Here is a 21,607-nt window from a genome sequence, read left to right as displayed (position 1 = left end):
TATTTAAAGATCTAAGCCAACAAAAACATGTCGCTAGTTAGTTGAGAAACAGACAAATGGTATTGGTCAACAAATTTCTGATGGAAACCATAAAACTAGTTGGGTGTCGATTTCATTCGTTCTTCCTATATCTCTGTTGGCGCAATTATTGTAAGGAGCACACCCTTGACAATGCAATCCGTATAGTGTGAACATTCACCATCGTTATGTTTGATAAGAATATGTAAACACTATACGATGGGACAGAGAGATTATAATTGGTGCGAAATGGAGAGTTGACAAATTGAAAAGTGATAACTTTTGTCATAGATTTTAGTTTGCCGTCGTTAATCCTCAATTTAGTTGAAAAGGTAAGATATGATAGTTACTGCAGAATCTTTAATCTCAAGTTCCCTGTGATATATGCAAAATGTGGGTTATTAAAGTGACAGGACATCATCAATAGTCTGGAGGTTTAATTAAAGAAAAGTGCAAGTTGCTTTTCCGTTCTGTCCTTGAGAAGATTCTTTATGAATTCTGTTTCATATGAGTGCAAAATAAAGTTGGTCAGTAGGGGTTACCCATTGGAATACCGAGTGACTGTTGAAATATCAATCTATCAAACTCAAAAAATATGTTGTCGATCGTCCAACATTTTGATTATATCGGCGTCTGTGTTTTGTTGTTGGAGTCGGTGATATTCTTTACAAACAAAGATTGTTCATCACCTTAAACACGAAATCTACGATTCGCATTTTTGCAGAAAAAGCTCCGTCTAATACGAGGATGCAATCGATCTTTCAATTGAGCATAGGAATATTAGGTATAAAGTGTGTAAATCTTTACAAGGATTTTTATGAAGTTAAGGTATACAGTATATAGACGGGAGATTTCATAGTCCCCTTTTCAAGTTATTACAAAAGAAGAGAAGACGGAATTTTGATTTTCAAACATACATTCGTTAGTGAATATTGTATGTGTACCCATGGGATTTTTAGTTTTGTTGTGAATTCTAAGTTCTTTAGTTAGACTTTCCTAAAAAGGATTTTTGTATTTAAAAACAATATTGTTTGAGACTTTGTCTGCTGGAGCAACTGTTGTGAAGATAAGATAAAGCACCTACAACCTCGAGCTTCTCGAATGGGTAAGAAACACTTGTGCTCATGGTTCATCAGATATTTTAGTGCGCTTTGCAATGCATGGCCGAACAGCTTTGATCCTTTTGTTCATCTGGATCGCACTTAACTAATTTTTATATCATAGTACTCAACTTTCGGGCTTTTGGGTAACAATCTAAGTTGTTTAATGTTAACGATGCCAATATTTCCCTATTAAGTCAAATAGATGTGTTAAATAATGTAATTTGTTGGTTTTACCGCATCTGGGACAAAATACCTTAATTTTTTAATAAGTCATTGCCTCCGTAAGGAATATCTTTTCCCAATGCTCCAATAATGGAATCTTCTCTTTTTAGCAATATGTTGTACTCAATGAAGGGTAATTTGTCGAATGAAATATTTTCTTTAATTCTCAATAGGTACTATTGAATGGTCAGGTTGGTTAATAGAGAATTTAAATTTAACATTAAACCGGTGAGCATTCAATCTTTCTTTTTTCCATTGCCCTGTTTAATCGACATAGATTAGTTCACAAAGAGTTAAAACAATACCGTACACAATATTGGAAGCAAGTATAATTCAGATCCACAAATAAAACAGAAATAATAATGATAAAATTACGCTTTATTAAAAGTCAGCATGATACATAACAAATAGACACAGCATAATTTATGAAATATAGTCATTCTTATGCTGTACTGTTACACTGTTCCAGGTTAGGGGAGGGTTGGGCGCCTGTTAACATGTTTAACCCCGCCACATTCTGTATGTACTTGTCCCAAGTCAGGAGCCTGTAATTCAGTGGTTGTCGTTTGTTTCTGTGTATCATGTTTGTTTTTAGCTCATCATTTTCTACATAAATTAGGCCGTTAGTTTCCTCGTTTGAATTGTTTTTTCATCGGTGGTGCCAATACAGTGGAACATAACAAGGCATTGAGAGAAGTTTTAAAAAGAGCAAACGACTTTGGAATAACACTTAATAGAGACAAATGTGAATTTGGAGTTAATAAGCTAGAATTCTATGGATACAAATTCACAAAGGATGGATTAAAGCCGACACACGAAAAAGTAAGAGCTGTGAAAGAAGCAAAAGCACCAGAGTCAAAAGAAGCAGTAAGGAGTTTCTTGGGAATGATCGGCTATTTATCAAAGTTTATACCGAGATACACACTACCGACAGCCCCACTTAGAAAAGTAACGCATAAAGACACACAGTTCAGATGGGGACATGAAGAGAATTTGGCATTTGAGAAGCTTAAGGATAGCATTACAAAAGAGAGTACAATGGTACTTTTCAACCCTATGAGACCAATAGTGCTACGTTGTGAAGCAAGTTTTAATGAGGGACTGTCAGCAGGATTATTCCAAAAGACACATAAAGGATTACAACCTATACATTTCATTAGTCGTTCTATGTCAGATACAAAAAAGCGGTATAGCCATACCGAGAAAGATGCATTATCTGTTCGATGGGCAAAGAATAGATTCTGTATATATCTTCTGGGATCGCCAAAATTCACAGCACATAAACCGTTGATACCAATGTTTAATAAGACTACGATCAAGCTACCGCAACGTATAGAAAAGTGGGTTATGGATATGCAGGATGTAGACTTTGAGGTAATGTATGAGCCAGGAAAAGATGAAGCTGACCCGCTAGACTTCTTATCAAGACATCATTTTGCCTGAGAAGGAAAACGATGAAACTGAGAGGATGATTAAAGCAATTATTCACAATGAACATGCTGTAATACTAGAATGATTACAAGAAGAAACTAACAAGGATAAACAATTATTCAAATTAAAGGACTGTGTATTGAAAACTAACTGGGAAAGAAATAAGAAAGACATGGACATTATACCGTTTTACCATATTAGAAATGAAGTATATGTAGCAGAGGGACTCGTATTCAGACTGAATCAAATAATAGTTCCAAAGGCATTGCAAGAAAAAGTGATAAATGCCGCACTCAACATGGGACACATTGGAATGACGAAAACAAAGCAAATGTTGAGAGAGAAATATTGGTTTCCAACAATGAATTCTATGGTCGAGGAAACAATTAAAAACTATTTTGAATGTCAAGTAACAACAAAACAACACGGAAAAGAACCACTGAAGATGACAGAAATACCAGAGAATCCATGGGAAGTAGTTTCAGTAGATTTTAGAGGACCATATCCAGACACTACAATCTGGTAGTAATTGACAAAAGAACAAGATATCCTGAAGTGGAAAAGCTGAACACAACCGCTTGCAGACAAACAAAGGACAAACTAATGAGGATCTTTGCAACACATGGAATACCAAGAAGACTAGAAAGTGACAATGGACCACCTTTCAATGCTGTGGAGTTTGTCAACTTTGTCGCCGAACAAGGATTTGAACATCATAAAACTACACACTTACGTCCGAGAGCGAATGAAGAAGCCGAAGCATTCATGAAATTATTGAATCAGACAGAACAAATAGCAAATTTACAAAACAAGGATAGTGCAATAGCTGTGCAGGAAATGCTTGTTGGATATAGCTCCACACCTCATCCAGCTACAGGTGTATCACCATACGAAGCACTCATGAAAAGACGAGTTAGAACAAAATTAGGATATATTTCGAGAACGAACGATGATGAAGAAATAATTGATGACAAGAAGATGAACAAAACAGACAAATGTTACAAAGATAAAATCAAACATCAAGCTGAGAATAGAAATACAAAGGAACACAATTTCAAGATTGGCGATAACGTCTTGTTGGAGCATAACAAAAGAGACAAATGGTCAACAGCATATGAACCAGCATTCTACATAGTATTTGTAGTAAACGGCTCAACCGTAGGTGCTAGAAGGGTGAGAAGGATGGAAGGGAGATTCGAAGAGATGCTAGCAAGTTCAAAATAGCCAACACACTTGTAAAAAGAAGATGAATATGCCCCCCTCCCCCCGCAAGACAGGCGCGGGAGGGGGCAGATTGAAGAGAGGAACTACTCAGAAAAACAGAATACAAGAACAAGATTAACAATGGATAAAATTTAAATCCGTGTGAAAATAGACAACTATCGAATGAGAGACCCCAACGAGAACATAAGGTACCGAAACAATTCAACGACTATGTATTGTGATAATGATAATGTGAAAATTTCATAAGACAAACAATAGAGACTTTAGAGACTGTTAATCACAACCAACAAACACATAGTGTAATACTTTTATTTATCTAAATTCAAGCTTCTATTTCTTTTATAAATTACGAAGGAATGTAATATCCAGGGTTTTCCGGGAACTCACCTTATACACATTTTCAACTCTTGACTATTACGTTTCGTTGCTACGGCATTAATATGTATTGATATGAATCAGCCATTATTAGTACTAGTAGTACTATCAGAATTTCTGTGTTTCCTACGATGTTTCAGTTCCCAATAAGAAATTCCATTCCATCAAATTGAAACAATTGTTATATCAGCCACATCATTAGGAAGCCAATCATAAGTATTTTTGTTGAGTACTAAATTTGAAGATTTTGTATATATCTATATTGAATTTTAAGCTTCGGATCGAGATGCAAAGTTAGAAATTATGATTTAAGTTGTGTCTGTTCAGTAGCAATGACCACAAGGTGGAAAGTCATCTGGGGGACATATAGTAAGTCCACCGGCAGCGTTATTCTGCAGTGGATATACCAGAAATATGACATGAAAGATTGTTATAGATAGATATAACGATTGCATATATTTTGTGATTACATATTTATATGTGTAGCAAAAATATGACAATGCAAAGTGTATGTATATAGCTTACATTCGTGAAAATCTTTGAACAACTAATACCTATTTAAAAATATTATCTTAAAGACAAAAACGAATTTGTGTGTTTGTACGTGAATCTTGCCTGGGTATCACTCAAAAATTTCATTAAAAAGACTAAAAATACTCGTATAAAATGATAATGCGCCAGTTAACTATATGAAGTATTAACTTTTTTTTCTGAAACAAGCAGTGTAGTATCCCATGTGTACTGTACGTGATTAACGCAAATAAGGTCGATGTAAACGTCATGTTCGAGAACAAATATTTTGTAACTGTGGTTAAGGGGTAAATGCAAGGGTGTTTTATTTTTAATTTCCTGCATTTTATCACATGCTATGATTTTTCTGAAGTTTCGACCATAAACATCGTCATGCCAGCACACGACAATATCTGCGGTAAAAAATAATATAACGATCTGGTCAGTGGTTCTTAAAGTACTCTTAAGGGTTTTCCTATAGTTTCCATGTTTCAGCATACATATTAATATGTGACGTAAAGAGGCATCTTTCATTTAAAGTAATCAATTATGTATTGAAATAGTTATCAAAATTATTACATTTTCGTTAAGGGGCTGTCGCTTTAAAATAATTATGAATCATAAACTGAAATTTTGAAAACATTATATTTTATGATTTAAAAATTTTGACATTGATTGATGTTAAATACAATGATCTATAAATGATTGCTATGATAGAATACATATAACATATCAAATAAATTCTTTCAAATTTATGTCGTCTGATTTAACAAGCAAGGTCAATTTGTCGTCGAATAAGTAATTTCTGATTCAGCTTTATTATAGTCTGATTTGAAACCCTGTGTTCCAGTATATCAGATTGAAGTATTATGCTAGTTAGCCTTTGCGAATAAAAAGGTTTTTGCATTTTATTTTTCCTTTTGAAGTACATTCATTTTTTGAATAAAGCAAATGTCTTTCAGATTTTAATGTATGTAGGTCTTAATGCTACATATAAAGACGATACAGTGCACAAATTAATACATGTGTTTCCGCTTAATCTGTATTTTGTTTAAGAAATTATTCTTTCATGCCATACTCTATGTTCATTTTAACATGGATAGTTTTATATTTTCAATATCTTCATACCGAGCGTTATCAAGGTGTAAAATATTGACATATAAATTGTATAGCATGACATAATTCGTTAGATTGTTATCAGAAAAATAGTATTCTTGTATTTCGTAGTGAACTATATAGACACGTTTGAAAGGCAGCCTTTTTTGTTTGATGAAGATAAAGAGTTATAAAGAACCATCTTTTTCATTAGGTTTGAAAATAATCAGATTCATAAAAACTTACTTTTAGAATTTCCTAGCGAGCAACACCAACTCAAATGTACATTTTGATCTCCGGCGTTGTTGACAATTAAGACTGAGCAACACGAACTCCACACCATTGGTGGAAAAGTACATTTTTTGGTAGTTTCATGCATAATTGTTCTTCCAATCTTTTTATATTTTCAAAGACATAAGTGTAACATGTCTTTTGTAAATGCCGGTGCTTAAAATAGATTCGTTTCCTGGATTTTTCTGATCTTCTATTTGTTTTTTTTTTATTGTTGCTCTCAAATTATCTATCTGCCTCAGGACTTTTGACTTTAGGTAAGTCTTCGGTTTATTTTACGTATGTATTTTGATATTTTTCTACTTAATCTGAGAATTAAGTCTTATAAGTGAAAATAAAACTTTGTATTGTGAGAGATTATAAACCATGAGTTCTGTTTGATATCTATGGTATCATTTGCAACAATCTATCCACCGCGGATACGATGTGCCGAATTGTTTTAAATGCTAAAGTTCAGGTTTCTTGAATGCAAAATAGCATTGATGTTAATTAACTAAATACAGATAAATACAACAGACAAGAAAAGTCTATAGATGTTAAAATTTTATCAATTGATTAAAAAGATACTAACCAAGGTAATACACAAAAAGCTGAGGGAATCGCATGAAGTATTAATTGCGTGGCAAGGTACGCGTCTCCTGCTATGGATGCATTTCCCGCATGTAGAAACTACACTCAGTTTAAATGTAACAATCAGGAATAGGCCCAATCGGTACAAACAGATTAAACAAATATTTTGGTATCAAAATCTAAGACAACGAAAACATGTCTATAGTGATTTGAGACACAGACACATAGTATCGGTCAAAAAATTCATGGTAGTGACCATAAACCTATTCATTGTCGATTTAGGTCGTTCTTCTTTATAACTCTGTTTGAGCATTTTTTGTGCAAGGAACACAATCCTATAAAAGAAGTCCGTATAGAGCGAGCATGCACGAGCGTAACGTATTTGTTGAGAAATGTAAACGCTAAACGATTGGGCATATGAAATGGGAATTTGACATTTGGGAAGGTTGCTTTAATCACGTTTGTAGTCGTACAATTATGTCAATATCGAAGAATATTTAAGATATCTCATGCTTACTGGGATATATGAGATACAAGCATTCATTGAAACGTGGGTTATTCAGTCATGGAGCATAACCAAAAATCTGAAAGAGAAATTAAAAATACTTTGAAAGATGCTTGTTCGTTTAGTCTTTTCGAAGGGTGAAAGAATTCGTGAGAATGCTGCTTCATATGAATACAAAACAAGTCGGTTAGTAGAGGTGCACAATTAGTACCCATTTGAATACTGACTGTCCATTGAAATATTTACCCACAAAAATCAACAAATATGGTGTCGACCAAAAGTCACGTATTTTGATGTTATCATCTTTGATGTATTTGTTGTTAACATCAATTATTAACATCAATTTTATCAGCAATCAAAGCCGGGCTTCAAAATTATTGTGAACCTACCTATTCTAGAGGTGGCGTGAATTAGATGTGGATACTAAAACATTCCGAAGATCTTTTAGAGTACATACAATCTAAGACTCTTTCATCTTGCAATAGTATCAAACAATTTGACTTTTCTACACTTTACACAAAGTATTCCTCATTCCAAACTAAAAGGCAAATCAAAAGAAATTGCTTTGTTTCATAAAAATTTGTAGATACAAGTTTCTTGTCTTAAGGATAGATACATCGTACTTTGTAAAAATCACTCAGATTTAAACAAAACATTCTCTGAAACTGACATTATCAAGATTCTTGATTTCTTAATTTACACATTTGTTACGTTTGGAGGACGTGTTTTTCAACAAACAATCGGCATTCCAATGGGAACCAGCTATGCTCCTCTTCTTGCCGACTTGTCCTTTTATTCATACGAGGCTGACTTCATACAGGAACTTCTTAGGAAGAAAAAAAAGTTAGCAGTATCCTTTAACTTCATTTTCCGCTATATAGATGATATCCTCTTACTAAATAATTCAAAATTTGGTGACTATGTTGAACGCATCTATCCCATCGAACTTGAGATAAAGGATTTAACAGATACAGTTATGTTTGCTTCATATCTTGCCTTACATCTAGAAATTGACAATAAGGGTCGGTTGAAAACACAACTTTACGACAAAAGAGATGATTTCAGCTTCCCAATTGTAAACTTTCCATTTTTATGTGGCCACATTCTAGCAGCGCCTGCATACGGGGTATATATCTCCCAGTTAATACGATATTCCAGGACTTGCATTTCCTATCATAATGTCCTTGAAAGGGGGTTGCTGCTCACAAGGAAGCTATTAAACCAAGAGTTCCAAGTGGTGAAGTTGAAATCATCCCTTCGTAAATTTTAGGGACGCCATCACGAGTTGGTTGACTGTTATAGAATATCCGTTTCACAGATGACAACGGATATGTTCTAATTGTTTTAACTACAATCACCTTTTCCCCGAATGTGACCTACCGAATTAGACTTATCACCGGGTTTATACTAACATGAGCAACACGACGGGTGCCATATGTGGAGCAGGATCTGCTTACCCTTCCGGAGCACCTGAGATCACCCCAGTTTTTTTAATGATTTATGTTGCTCAGTCTTAATTTTTCTATGTTGTGTTTTGTGTACTATTGTTTGTCTGTTTGTCTTTGTCGTTTTTAATCATGGCGTTGTCAGTTTATTTTTGACTTATGAGTCTGAATGTCCCTCTGGTATCTTTCTCCTCTCTTTTGTTAGACTAAGTATGGTTCTTCCCAAAGCAAGCATTTTTATCACCTTAAACAAGGAATTTGTATATATCTCGATGAACCGATCAGTTTTCTCTGATCAACAATTCCGTTATCTCCGTTAACCAATCTGTTACTTTGGTTTTCTTATTGTGATGACCTCTACAAACCTTTCGTGTTGACGCGGCTATCAATATGGTACGCTTTTTATCACCGAAAACTAAAATGCATAAATTTACAAGTCTATCAAGAGCCATAATTGGATAAAAGTGAAATCGATCGCGCGTAAGCTGGAACGTTATTAAGTAGTCCATAACATGCTGGTGAAAACAAACCAATAGTCAACGGGTGGATGGACAGACATGAAGTTAATTATATACCCCAACCACATAGGGCGGTGGTAAAATGAACTTTCTAGAAGACCTTAAATACACAATTCCAACAAAGTTGCATTTCATTTGTCATGATAGTTCCAGAAACTATTTATAAATTTCGACCAATCAAAAAATGGTTGTGTGTGTGGCGGTCATATTAGTAGCCGCGTCGGCACGAAATATTGAACGTTCATAGAGCATTTCTCAGACAATGCAAAAATAAAGATAACGGATTGGTATTTCGAGATAACGGATTAGTTATCCGATACAATAGATTATTAAACCAAGATAAATAATTGGTAATACTTGATAACGCATTAGTTATTCGAGATCCCAAGTTATTAAACAGAGATAATGGATTATTGATTTGAGAATCGGATTGGAAAACCGATATAAAATAAAAACAAAACTTTATATATTTCATGCGCCCGAAGCGCTTCTTGTATTTACTTTCGTCAGGAACGCTCAAAACCGAATATATTAAAGCCAATAATTTTTAAGATTCGAAACAATTGAACAAAATTGACCTTACAATAATAACAAAATCCATCTAAGGTCATCTTTGGCCGAGGGAGTTATTTTATCTGTGTAAGTGTCTCTTAATGCTTCCGTACATATACGACACTGGATATTGTTTATTTGATTTTGAATTAAATTTATAATTAATGCTAGAAATATTTTGTTAGAAGAACAATATATCGTATCAGAGTCATCATTTATTTTCTTGTCACTAATGGATGCATGTTGTTTATGAAAATATCATTTTATAAATTTTCTGCTTCCAAAGCTCTCTATTGTTTATATGCATATTGTCCTCTTGTGCACATCTAGCGTGCCTTTTATAGCTGACTATGCGGTATGGGCTTTGCTCATTGTTGAAGGACGTACGATGACCTATAGTTGTTAATTTCTGTGTCATTTGGTCTCTTGTGGAGAGTTGTCTCATTGGTAATCATACCACATCTTCTTATGTTTATATTGTAGAGGTTAATAAAGCTTTTGTCTTGTCTTGTATTGTAATTCAGTTCATCTTGACATGTCGACCTACAATATTTGAAAGAAGGTAAGTTGCAAAGTTTTAATTGTTAGTCTAATAGTTAATATAAATTGATTGTAATTACAAGTAAAATTTCTTAAACTTCAGATGACTCCAGAACACATATGAAATTGATAGCAATTCATTAAATTGTGTTTTTGTGTATGTCTGCGGTATTTGTTATTGCTTGTTTTTTTTTAATTTTTAAATAGTTACAGCTTGTCAAATTATATATTTTGGATTTCTTAGTTGGTTCTATATGGCAGCAATAAACAATAAAAACAACAAGTCGTAAACAATATCCAAATGTTCATAAATTTTAAATTCAACATAAACCATTGATGCATTTTTATATTCATACTAAATAGTCTTGATGAATTGATAGAAATAAAAACAAACAAGAATGGAAAAACTTACCTGTTGTTGTTTTTATATTTAGTCAGATCGTAGGTGTTTTCTTGTATAATTTATAATCTATTTTAAGCAAGGTATCACTATTTTTATCATTAATAATTTTCTCAAATATAACTTGTGTAATGTATCAACTGTATGACTAAATGTAGGGGAATTCAACCGCAATTATCAGGCGTCCTAGATCTTTCAATCAATTCAATAAAATAGATTTTTGATCAAAGAGACATCCCTTACTGGCAACCAAAAACATAGATATGAATCATATCAACAGATATTTCCAGTTTATAGTACTAACAAACCATCATGATATTGCATAATATTTTTCGTAAATATTAACTTTTAAGCAATATTATCATCATTCTATGCAAGCGTGATACTAATTCACTGACAAATGTCAAATTAAAAAAGAAGCGAAGGATATCAAAGGGGCATTCAAATTCATAAGTCGAAAATAAACTGACAAATCAATTGCTAAATCTGTTCAAATCTGGTTAGTTTATGAATGTATTTAACTTTGTCTACTTTGTTGAATACTTTTCCTAGATATCCTATAACTCATATTTAGAGATACCTAATCGATGCTGTAGATTAGGTAGAGTGTTAGCAGTAAAAGTGCAATAACATTGTTAAATTTGTGGTAATGAAAAGACAAAAATTCATAATGCTTAAATCAATTTGAAATATGAATTAGAAGCAACAGTGATTTACTGATGTTCAAAATTCAGAAATTTATTAGGAAGACACAAATTAACCTAAAAAAACAAAAACTTTGGGAATCATTTAAACTCAAAAATTAGCGAGACCGACAAATGGCTATACAGTATATCAGGCTCTAAATCGCCAAAGTGTAGAAAAGTTGTGTATAATTCAAAAGAGACTTAAAAGACAAAGACAACAAAAAGGGACATATTCATTTGAAGTATCGTTTTCAATATATATGAAAATAAAATGGAGAATGGAAATGGAGAATATGTCAAAGAGACAACAACCCGACCAAAGAGCAGATAACAGCCGAAGGCCACCAATGGGTCTTCAACGCAGCGAGGAAACCCCGCACCCGGAGGTGGTCCTCAGCTGGCCCCTAAATAAAATTGTGTACTGGTTCAGTGAAAATGGACGTCACACTACACTCCAAAACATAAAAAGGAACTAAAATTATAAAAAACATACAAGACTAACAAAGGCCAGAGGCTCCTGACTTGGGACAGGCGCAAAAAAGCGGCGGGGTTCAACATGTTTTGTGAGATCTCAACCCTCCCCTATACCTGTAGCCAATGTAGAATAAAGAAACACATAGCAATACGCACAGTAAAACTCAGTTTACAAGAAGTCCGAGTCCGATGTCAGAATAGGTAACAAAAGAAACTAAGCAAAATGACAATGATACATAAATTAACAAAGGACTATTAGCAGTTACTGACATGCCAGCTCCAGACCTCAATTAAACTGATTGATAGATTATGTCTTCATTATATGAAAATCAGGTACAATCCCTCCCGTTAGGGGTATAGTATCATACCATCATAAATATATGAAAAGAACATAACCCGTATCATAGTCTATTTATTTTTTATTGATATCTTCAAATATTCGTGTTATGAAATGATGTTGATTCATTTACAAAATCTCCAAATCATATAGCAGTTTGATTTGTAAAACACATTGAAATTCACTTTAAGATATAAATAAATATTTGTTATTTTTTTATAGATTATATCACTGCATCGAGTGTGATACGATATTTCTCCACTTAAGACAGTTAAATTTTCAAATTTAAAACGCTAGGCTCGCCAAGCATTCGAACATTTAAAATTTAACTGTCGAGAACTGAGACATATCCTATTACACGAGATTTGGTGGTGGAATCTGTTCTCTAATGATTGTAAGACGATACTCATACAAACTTAATCCTTCGTTTGCAATGATCTGCAAAATCATGTGTTCTTTCTATGTGACGTCGTCAGACATTGTTGCCTTTTTCCGAGGCGTCACAATGGAAAATTCAGCGGAAAGGAAGAACATTTGACGTCATAATTGAATTTTGACCAATGATGAAATGATATCAAACATACCATACGTTGATTAGATAAAAATAATCAACAGGTCAGGAGAAGGATAAATCTAATAAGTAGTAGAGATATATTTTATATATTTTTGCATTTAGTCTAGAAATTTATATATTTTTGCATTTAGTCTAGAAATTTATATATGTTTGCATTTAGTCTAGGAATTTATATATTTTTGCATTTAGTCTAGAAATTTATCTATTTTTGCATTTAATCTAGAAATCCATATAATTTAATGTTTAACCTATACTTTGAGTATGAAGATTTATTTACATGATGGGACTTCGTTTTAAACGACAATGAAAGTACGTTGTCTGATTAAAAATCAGGTCTCTTTTTATTTGAAGTAAACATTTATCAAACTTGTTACTGGTGTATTTGGATTTTAGTTTTAAAATCACATCTTTATAAATGTAACTAATTCGTGGGTTGTTGTTTCTCAATCTTTAATCATCTAAACTGTGTCTTGAATGCTGTTTGGATTGTTTTGCATTGTGTTGTCTGTATTTCTATGATTTATGGTTTTTGATCCGCTCTCATTGGTATCATTTTACTTTTTTTTGTGTCTACAGTGATGCATAAAACTAACATTTGACGTAATTTAAAAGTAAAGTTTAAATTAACTATCGATATACCAATAATCCTTATACACCGCCAACGTATAATGTCTCCAATAATGCCTAATTATTCAGGTTCGATACAGAGATTCCATGATTAAATGGCAGTAGAGCATCATGCTAAGAATAACCACGATGACGAAGATGGTGAATGATGTAATGTCTCATTGTGGTAACCCACAGAACATGCTTTATTTAGCAATTCCTTCACTTTTCGCAGATCAGAAGGTCAGATTTAAATATGGCTCTTCTGTGGTTTTTCGATTTTTATAAACATTTTTCAAATAACAAAGCTTCATTTGAATTTTATTTTCGCACGTCGGTGGTTTTGTGGTAAGGAAAAACTTTTACAATACAACACCTATTTTGTATTCTTTTGTTTAGATCTCAACTGTGGCGAAATAGGAGGAAACAAACATGTTCATGTGACAACAGTAGGTTCTCGCAGTATTTGTTTCATGGCGTTTACGGTAAACATAATTGATTGGGTTCTTTTTAAAAAACATAAGAGCTCCCTCTCCCTCTACCTCTACCCCTACCACCACGCCAACGAGTTCTGGTCGATTTTGGTGGCATGACTGTGTTGTTTCCGAGAAATCTACGTATTAATGAGAAATAGAAGGAATGAAACAGTATTTATATGGAACACGATGTTGGCGTTATTGCTAAGAGCGCAGTAAGATCGCGGTATAAACGTAGTATAATCGTGGTAAGAGCGTGCTATAATCGCAATAAAAGCGTGGTAAGATCGTGTTGCAATCGGAAAAATCGTGGTATGGTCGTAGTGAGAACGTGATAATCGTAGTAAGATCATGATAATCGTAGTGAGGTCGCAGAAAAAAGCGTGGTTAGAACGTAGTATAATCGTAGCGGGATCGTTGTAGAAGCGTAATGAGGACGTAGTAGCACCGTGAAAACAACGAAAGTTTACATTTTCATGCCGCTCATACCGCGATCTCACCACGATCTGAATTTATTCAAGATCGCGGTGAGCTTGGTGCGATCGTGGTCTAGTATGACGGGGGCATTAAGGTTATATCTTTATGAGACACCAGCACGCAGACACGCACACAAACAAACTTTGCAATGCAACTAAAATATAGATAACAAAACAGAAAATGTGATATCTATAGATGCGGGAACTTTTAATCATGAATAAAAATTGCAATTTGTAAAGTTGGTACCTTCAATGCGCTTTTCTATATTAACCATCACCTGGAAGGCTTGAAAGAAAATGGTAGATAAATACTGCTGAGCTTAAGAATAGCCAAAACCGTCTAAGGCCAATTGCAAGAGAGAGTTGGGACCTTAACTTCTTAATTATTTCCTAACTTATCAACGGAACAGTGATGGTATCAATCCAGTAAGCTGCAAAGCACTGACAATTGAGCTAATGATGGTATCGGGTAATTACAGTCCAACATCAACGGTAGCGTCCACGTGCTAGTAAATAAAATTATAAATCTGGTGCATCCGAAGAGTCTTTCTGGGTTTGATTTAAACAGGAACGCTCAGAACAAAGGATTTGAAGCCATTGATTTTTTATTACTTGAGGTATATGACTAAAAGGGAATGAAATACTGGATATGCAGTAACAGGACCTGGTGTAAATTTTCTCGATTATATTGATGCAAATTGAACAATCACAAATCATATCATGTATTTTTATTAAAAAAATCAACAAAAAATAAGTTTCTACAACAGAGTATTTACTAAAATGATACTTGTACAACATTATAGTTGATATGATAATATTAATGGTCTATTTACAGCTATATGGGGTACAAAATAAAATATGTTGGACTAAAACGAAGCAAAGAATCTTGTGACACATAATCAATCGATCAGGATGGTCGACTGCAATAATCAGATACAACAGTAAGTATTTGTTACATTATGCCCGCATTGAACTTTAATAAATAAATACATAAATCAAAAGCACATTTTATACATATAAACAATAGAATATCACAGACGTGTACGTTGGAATTAACTTAAATGAGATCATTACCTATCTATATATAAGCAATTTTATAGGTTCATCAAATCTCTAAAACTTTATCCAATTTAATACTTTTTAACATCAAAGCATCTTTACCAGCGAAACAATAGTATTTCAGACTCATTCATATTTATCTTGATTTAGTTTACAGATGTGAAGGTCTACATAGATAGACTGCTACATAGTCTATTAATCCTGTGAAATTTTGAAAAAGTCTTCCAGCCCCTATTTGTAATCCAGCCTTAGTTTTCTTTATTTTACCAACTGCATAGTCCTCATGTCTTATACCATTACTTCTACCTTCTAGTCTTAGACTATCATGTATATAATAAACTTCATTCCAGTTGTTATTAGGGTTCGCCTGAAATTAAAAAAAATAGATCGATCTATCAATATGATGAAAGGATATGCAAAAAGTAACACAACATTTACCAAGAGGCGATAAAAAGTCACTGCCTAGTAGTCAAAATTTCAATGTATAGCTGACCTCATTAAATTCAAAGCGTAAGACCTCACCCGAAATTGCATTAATGTGCTATGCACGCAAACTCGCCAAACAAAAAACAAACACTTGTGGATATTCTGTTCGAACAATGTTTTTAAAATTTTGATACTGCTAAAATAAATAAGAAGAAGTGGTAAGAGTGCCAATGAGACAACTATCCATCCATGTCACAATGTGTAAAAAGTAAACAATTATAGGTCAAAGTACGGCCTTCAACACGGAGCCTTGGCTCACACCGAACAGTTATGTTTTTTAGAACAAAGCTAATGTTCTCTAGCGCACGTGCAGATAGATAATCTCGAAACACGTACAGTTACACGCTTATTTCATTGTGTAGTTGCACTATTGTTCCTTTCACTGTACTGTAACTTGTTTGAATTTTAAAAGATTTTTACCACGAATAAATCTCAGTTTACATCTTTCAAGAACTTCTATTACGATGTCAAATTAAAGATGTTCATTTAAATATGCAAGCATGCATAAAAGGTGGCTGTGTATGGTTTAGAACATGAAGCATGTTCTCATAGAAATAAATAATTCGGTTCATTCAAATTTTTCCAAGAAAATGTTGCATTTTGCTATTCTATATAATTTTCAAAGGATATTTGTACATTACACGCAAGCATAAATATAGATTACTTACGATTGATGGAAGATGGAAGGTGGCCACTGAATCGTCTCCAGTCTTTGCATCAACCGTCTTTATCATGTAATGAACATTACGTCTACTTTTCACTAATGCCATGGACGGAATATTATCGCAACAATCATCACCATTACTAATCAGGGACTCTAATCTGTCATTGGGATTGTGTGAATAATTCATCTTTACAACGAAATCTGTTGACTCAAAATTGGCAAATCTTGGAATAACAATTTTAGCATTTCCATCGAAGTAACCATAACTACTCCCGTTTATCTTCTTTATTGCAACGTTATGGTTTTCTATATAAGTGTTTTTACCGGAATCATCTTTGACTTCTGAACCATCAAATGATATGAACAACTCGGGTTTACATTCTGTCAAAAATATAAAAACTATTTACTAGTATACATATATTTTAGAAAGGTGTTAAGCTATTTTATTTGAGAGTCATCAGTATTTTCTTTGGTCAAATGTATGATTTAAAGTTGAGTATAAAAAGACCGTTTAATGCTATTGTATTTTCTATTGTTTTTCATATTTTATTTAACTTGATAAAGTTCGACACAATTCACCGCTAATATCTCGAGTTTTTTTGTAATACAAGTGTTTAGTCATACGAATTTAAATAATCATAATTAAATGTTTAAAATTTGAAGGTTATTTGTTTATGAAATATCGAAAACGTATATCAAATATGCTCTTAAAATAACAGTTTTATTATGTTTATTTCAGTCTATGATTAAAATAGATTGCTATATACGAAATGTTTCAAAGTTACAAGAATGAAATTTTCAATGCGGCGATGTGTACCATGTGAAACCAATCGATAAATGTCAATCACTAGATCAAATCAGCTTTTAATAAAATATTTTCGACAACTGGTGTAAAAAGATATAATATATGGCATTTTTCTACTTGTTTTCTTTAATGCAAATGAAGACGCGTTAAACTAATTATAAACATCAAGAATCATAACAATATTACGCCCACAAAACTAAGAAATAGTACAAAAATAATGTCACAATCAGTGTGCTATTGTGATAAAATCCTTATTCCAACAGAAAACAAATGACCTCATATATATCAAACTTGATACTAAACCAACTTGAAAGCAAATTGAACAGAAAGTATGAAAAACTAGACAAATGATGATTTAGGTTTGAAAACTTATAAGAATAAAGATACGATAACTTTATATAATTCTTTTGTCGTTATCTTGAAATATTTCTATCACCTTGTAAGAAAGTAGATCCTAAGAGGCATATTGTGCACATGTGAAGATATAGAAACGCACGATATAATCGAGGTTTGATGGACGGGTTAACCTTTTATGAATTTCGATAGTCAAACTGTCAATAACTAGATACATATGTCGTGACACTGGTATATGTAACACATCAATATGTTGGTACTTCCTACAAAGTAATTACTGCAAAAAACATATATATATATATAATTCATACCATTGCTAATGTATGTTGGATAGAACAAACTGCATGCACATTCGGTTGGATCGTAGTGAGTCCCGGGTGCACACGGCATTCTTATCCATGATCCGTGAACTAGTCTTTCGTAGTAAGTTGCATTTCCAAACACTGGTCTCATATCACAGGCTCCTTCGTGATAAACAATTGGAGGACAGGTTTCAGTTCTTCCATTGTACTCTACACATCCTTGATATGGTCTGTACAAATATCCCTTTGGACAACACAAAGAAACAGACTTTCCAAGGTTACATTTCCAATAAGCACGATTGTTTTTAATTGCACCGTAAGGATAAGATAACAGGCCAGGCAGTCTGCATTTCTCTGTAATAAATATATATGATTACAGAACAATGAATTCGACTAATTAAAAGAAATTAACCTTTCATTCTCGTAAATAACGTGCGCAGTATACATCATCCTTGTAAATGAAGTCAGGATTAAGCAGAACGTCCAAAGTATTTACTTTAAAACATGAATCATGAATGACTAAATAAATTAACACGCTTCCCAAGTGTACAATTTGCATGGAAAAAGTTACGATAATTAGCATTTAATATAAAAATAAGAAGATGTGGTATGATTGCCAATGAGACAACCCTCCACAAGACCTAATGACATAGAAATAAACAACTATGGGTCTCCGTACGGCCTTCGTATGAGCAAAACCCATACCGCATAGTCAGCTATAAAAGGCCTCGAAATGACAATGTAAAACAATTCAAACGAGAAAACTAACGGCCTGATGTATGTACAAAATAGTAAACGAAAAACAAATATGATATACAGCATCGAACGAGAACCACCCAATTACAGGCTCCTTACTTGGGACAGGCACATACAGAATCTGGCGGGGTTAAACTTGTGTGAATGTATATTTGTAACTTACATACCTCTTTGACAGACAACATTTTCAGCAGGTCTACATGTGAGGACTTCCTGGTCCCAATATTGTCCCCATGGACACTGTCTGTAAGCACCAACTATCTCATTGTTTTCACCAAAGTAACATTGGATAAACTTGTCACAGTCTTCTGGATGTGGATTGTAGCCGACTCCATTCCTCAATTCGCAATGCTCACACGGACCTATGACATAAGACAAAGTTGAATTAATCTATATACATGATTTAATAGTGACTACTTTGTGTTATAATAATTGTAGATGATTATGAGAATTGTAATGATTTTATGCAAGTTAATGGTTAGTACATTTATATTTTGGACTAATAGATGGATGTATGTGTAAACGAAATCCGCGCTGTATCTTGTGATACTGTCGTTTACATATAATTTACATAATTAAGTCACTGAAGATTTTATGTAATTTCATAAAATATACATTTAAGTTACATGTTTGGCTACTTTTGTGTGTGTCTTAACTCAATATCTGGGATAGCATTACGAATTCAAAGAGTTTGACGAGTCAGCGGGATCTTACAATTGATGTGGTACTCACCAGATATAGGTGACCGTTTGGTACGTGAAGCTGTTGTTGTTGGAGGAAGTTGTGTTGTAGTCGTCGATGTAGTCGTTGTGGGAATCCATGTGGTTAAAAATTGTGCTAAAAACAAAATATACATAGTATTTTAATTAATACAGTTCCTTTATTTTTGAAAATCTATCTCTGAAAACAGCTTTGTATAATATAAATGTTGATTTTCTTCTCCGCCAGAAACTCCGTTATACAGAAAATCCTCACAGAATGCATTTAAGATAAGAGCAACATGTTATACAGGTAAAAAGGACCACATTACCATACAGACAAATCAAAACAGCCATGGCATACAGCTGAAACAAATTTGTCATGGTAAACAAGCAAACATAAAACATCATTGCATACAGCTAAAACACAACCATAATAGCTTACAGGTAGAACAAAAACACCATGGCATACAGATTAAATAATACCATATTTGCTAAACCATCATGCCATACAGGTAAAACAAACTGTCATGATAAACAGATAAAACAGTCTCATCATGGCAAATAGATAAAACTAAACCATCCAGACATATAGGTAAAAAAACATCATGGCATACAGGTTAAACAAAACTACTATTGCATACATGTAAAACAAACAGTAAAATAAATAATGGACGTACTTCAGCGCGGTTAGTTTATACAGGTAAAACAAAAACCATCAGGCCATACAGGTAAAACAAAACGAGCATGTCATACAGGTAAAACAAAACGAACATGCCATACAGGTAAAACAAAACGAACATGCCATACAAGTAAAACAAAACGAACATGGCAATATACAGGGAAAACCGAAATAAGATTGTTTTACTTGAAACTTTCTCATCATACAGGAGCACTTTACGAGTGGCACTTATTATACTTTGTTCACAGGCTTAAAGGTTATATTTTCAACAGAAGAAATCTGTCCAATTGAAATGGCATTTTCGAATACATTTATAGACGTCACATAAAATCTATCCACATGATACCTTAAAGTAAAAATAGCAATCATTGGTAACACTTAAAACATTTAGTCGAAAAATAAACTCCACCAATGAAAGGACAGGAGTAAGTTATACACTTGTCAAACGAAAATAAAAGGAACAATGGCTTAAACGATAGTGAAACAATAGACCATATAGCTATACAAGTGTTGTTCTTATGATATATAGTTTACATATATTAATATATTATAAATTAGTTGATATACCATATTCTCTTTCACATTATTTCCTCCTAGCATTACATAAGATTGGGTTTAAATATTAATTGTTTGTATACAACTTTCTATTCACCAGTCTCTGTGCCTTTGAATTGTCTCGGTCTCTACATTCTTACTTTTGATTATTTCCATCTCTTATTTTACCTACTATCGCTGTTTCGTGTGAATCCACACTGAATCAAACTTTTCAAGAGTGATAACTTTTTAATGAACAGATGTAATCTAACACCAACTACTTTTCAACACATCAATATCTAAAAAGACTATTACATATAGACTTACCTGGACAGACTAATGTGACTACATTTCCAACAACATCTGCTAGTTCCTGGTATGTGTTGACCATCAGTACTTTGTCATCTGCATTGGCTATTCCAGATAGTTCCGTCCTATCTGCAAAAGTAGACACTCCAATAGAATTCATACGGATTCCTTCATTTTTAGCTTCAAATGCAACTCCTATTGTTTGTCCTGGATCAGTAGAACGTTCGGTCGCAATAACAATACCTATTTTAGGTACACCTACACTTTTGTAAGTATCTGTGAACATTTTGATCATAGTTTGAAGTCCTGTAGCTGTATTAACTCCTGTGCCGATCTGTTTAAGGTTAGTTATCTCCCGTTTAAGTAATGTTTGGTCTTCAGTGACTGTGATTTCTTTTGTTACAGTCTGACTGAAAACAATAAGTCCCATCCTTGCTCCGCCTTGGCCGATGTGAAGTCGTTCTACTAACTCAATAAGGGTATCTTTAAGAATGTTAAAGTCTGATGGAGTATTGTGTACAGATCCATCT

The 21,607-nt window shown here is 33.4% G+C and overlaps 1 protein-coding gene across 1 annotated transcript in view; it reads right to left on the bottom strand.

Moving 5' to 3' along the window:
* Window positions 1-21,363, bottom strand: part of LOC127706597 (uncharacterized) — a 31,374-nt gene extending 10,011 nt beyond the window's left edge. Inside the window, exons 1-3 of the mRNA XM_052211252.1 lie at window positions 21,096-21,363; window positions 19,611-19,691; window positions 19,022-19,216 (exon numbers count right to left, since the gene is read on the bottom strand). Coding sequence (XP_052067212.1) covers window positions 19,022-19,216; window positions 19,611-19,691; window positions 21,096-21,363 — 544 coding nt within the window. The remainder of the gene's footprint in view (window positions 1-19,021; window positions 19,217-19,610; window positions 19,692-21,095) is intronic.
* Between the last annotated feature and the right edge of the window lie 244 nt (window positions 21,364-21,607).

Source organism: Mytilus californianus, unplaced genomic scaffold (genome assembly GCF_021869535.1).
Source record: "Mytilus californianus isolate M0D057914Y unplaced genomic scaffold, xbMytCali1.0.p SCAF_6, whole genome shotgun sequence".
Classification (NCBI taxonomy): Eukaryota; Metazoa; Mollusca; class Bivalvia; order Mytilida; family Mytilidae; genus Mytilus; species Mytilus californianus.
This window is presented reverse-complemented; position numbering and strand designations above follow the sequence as displayed.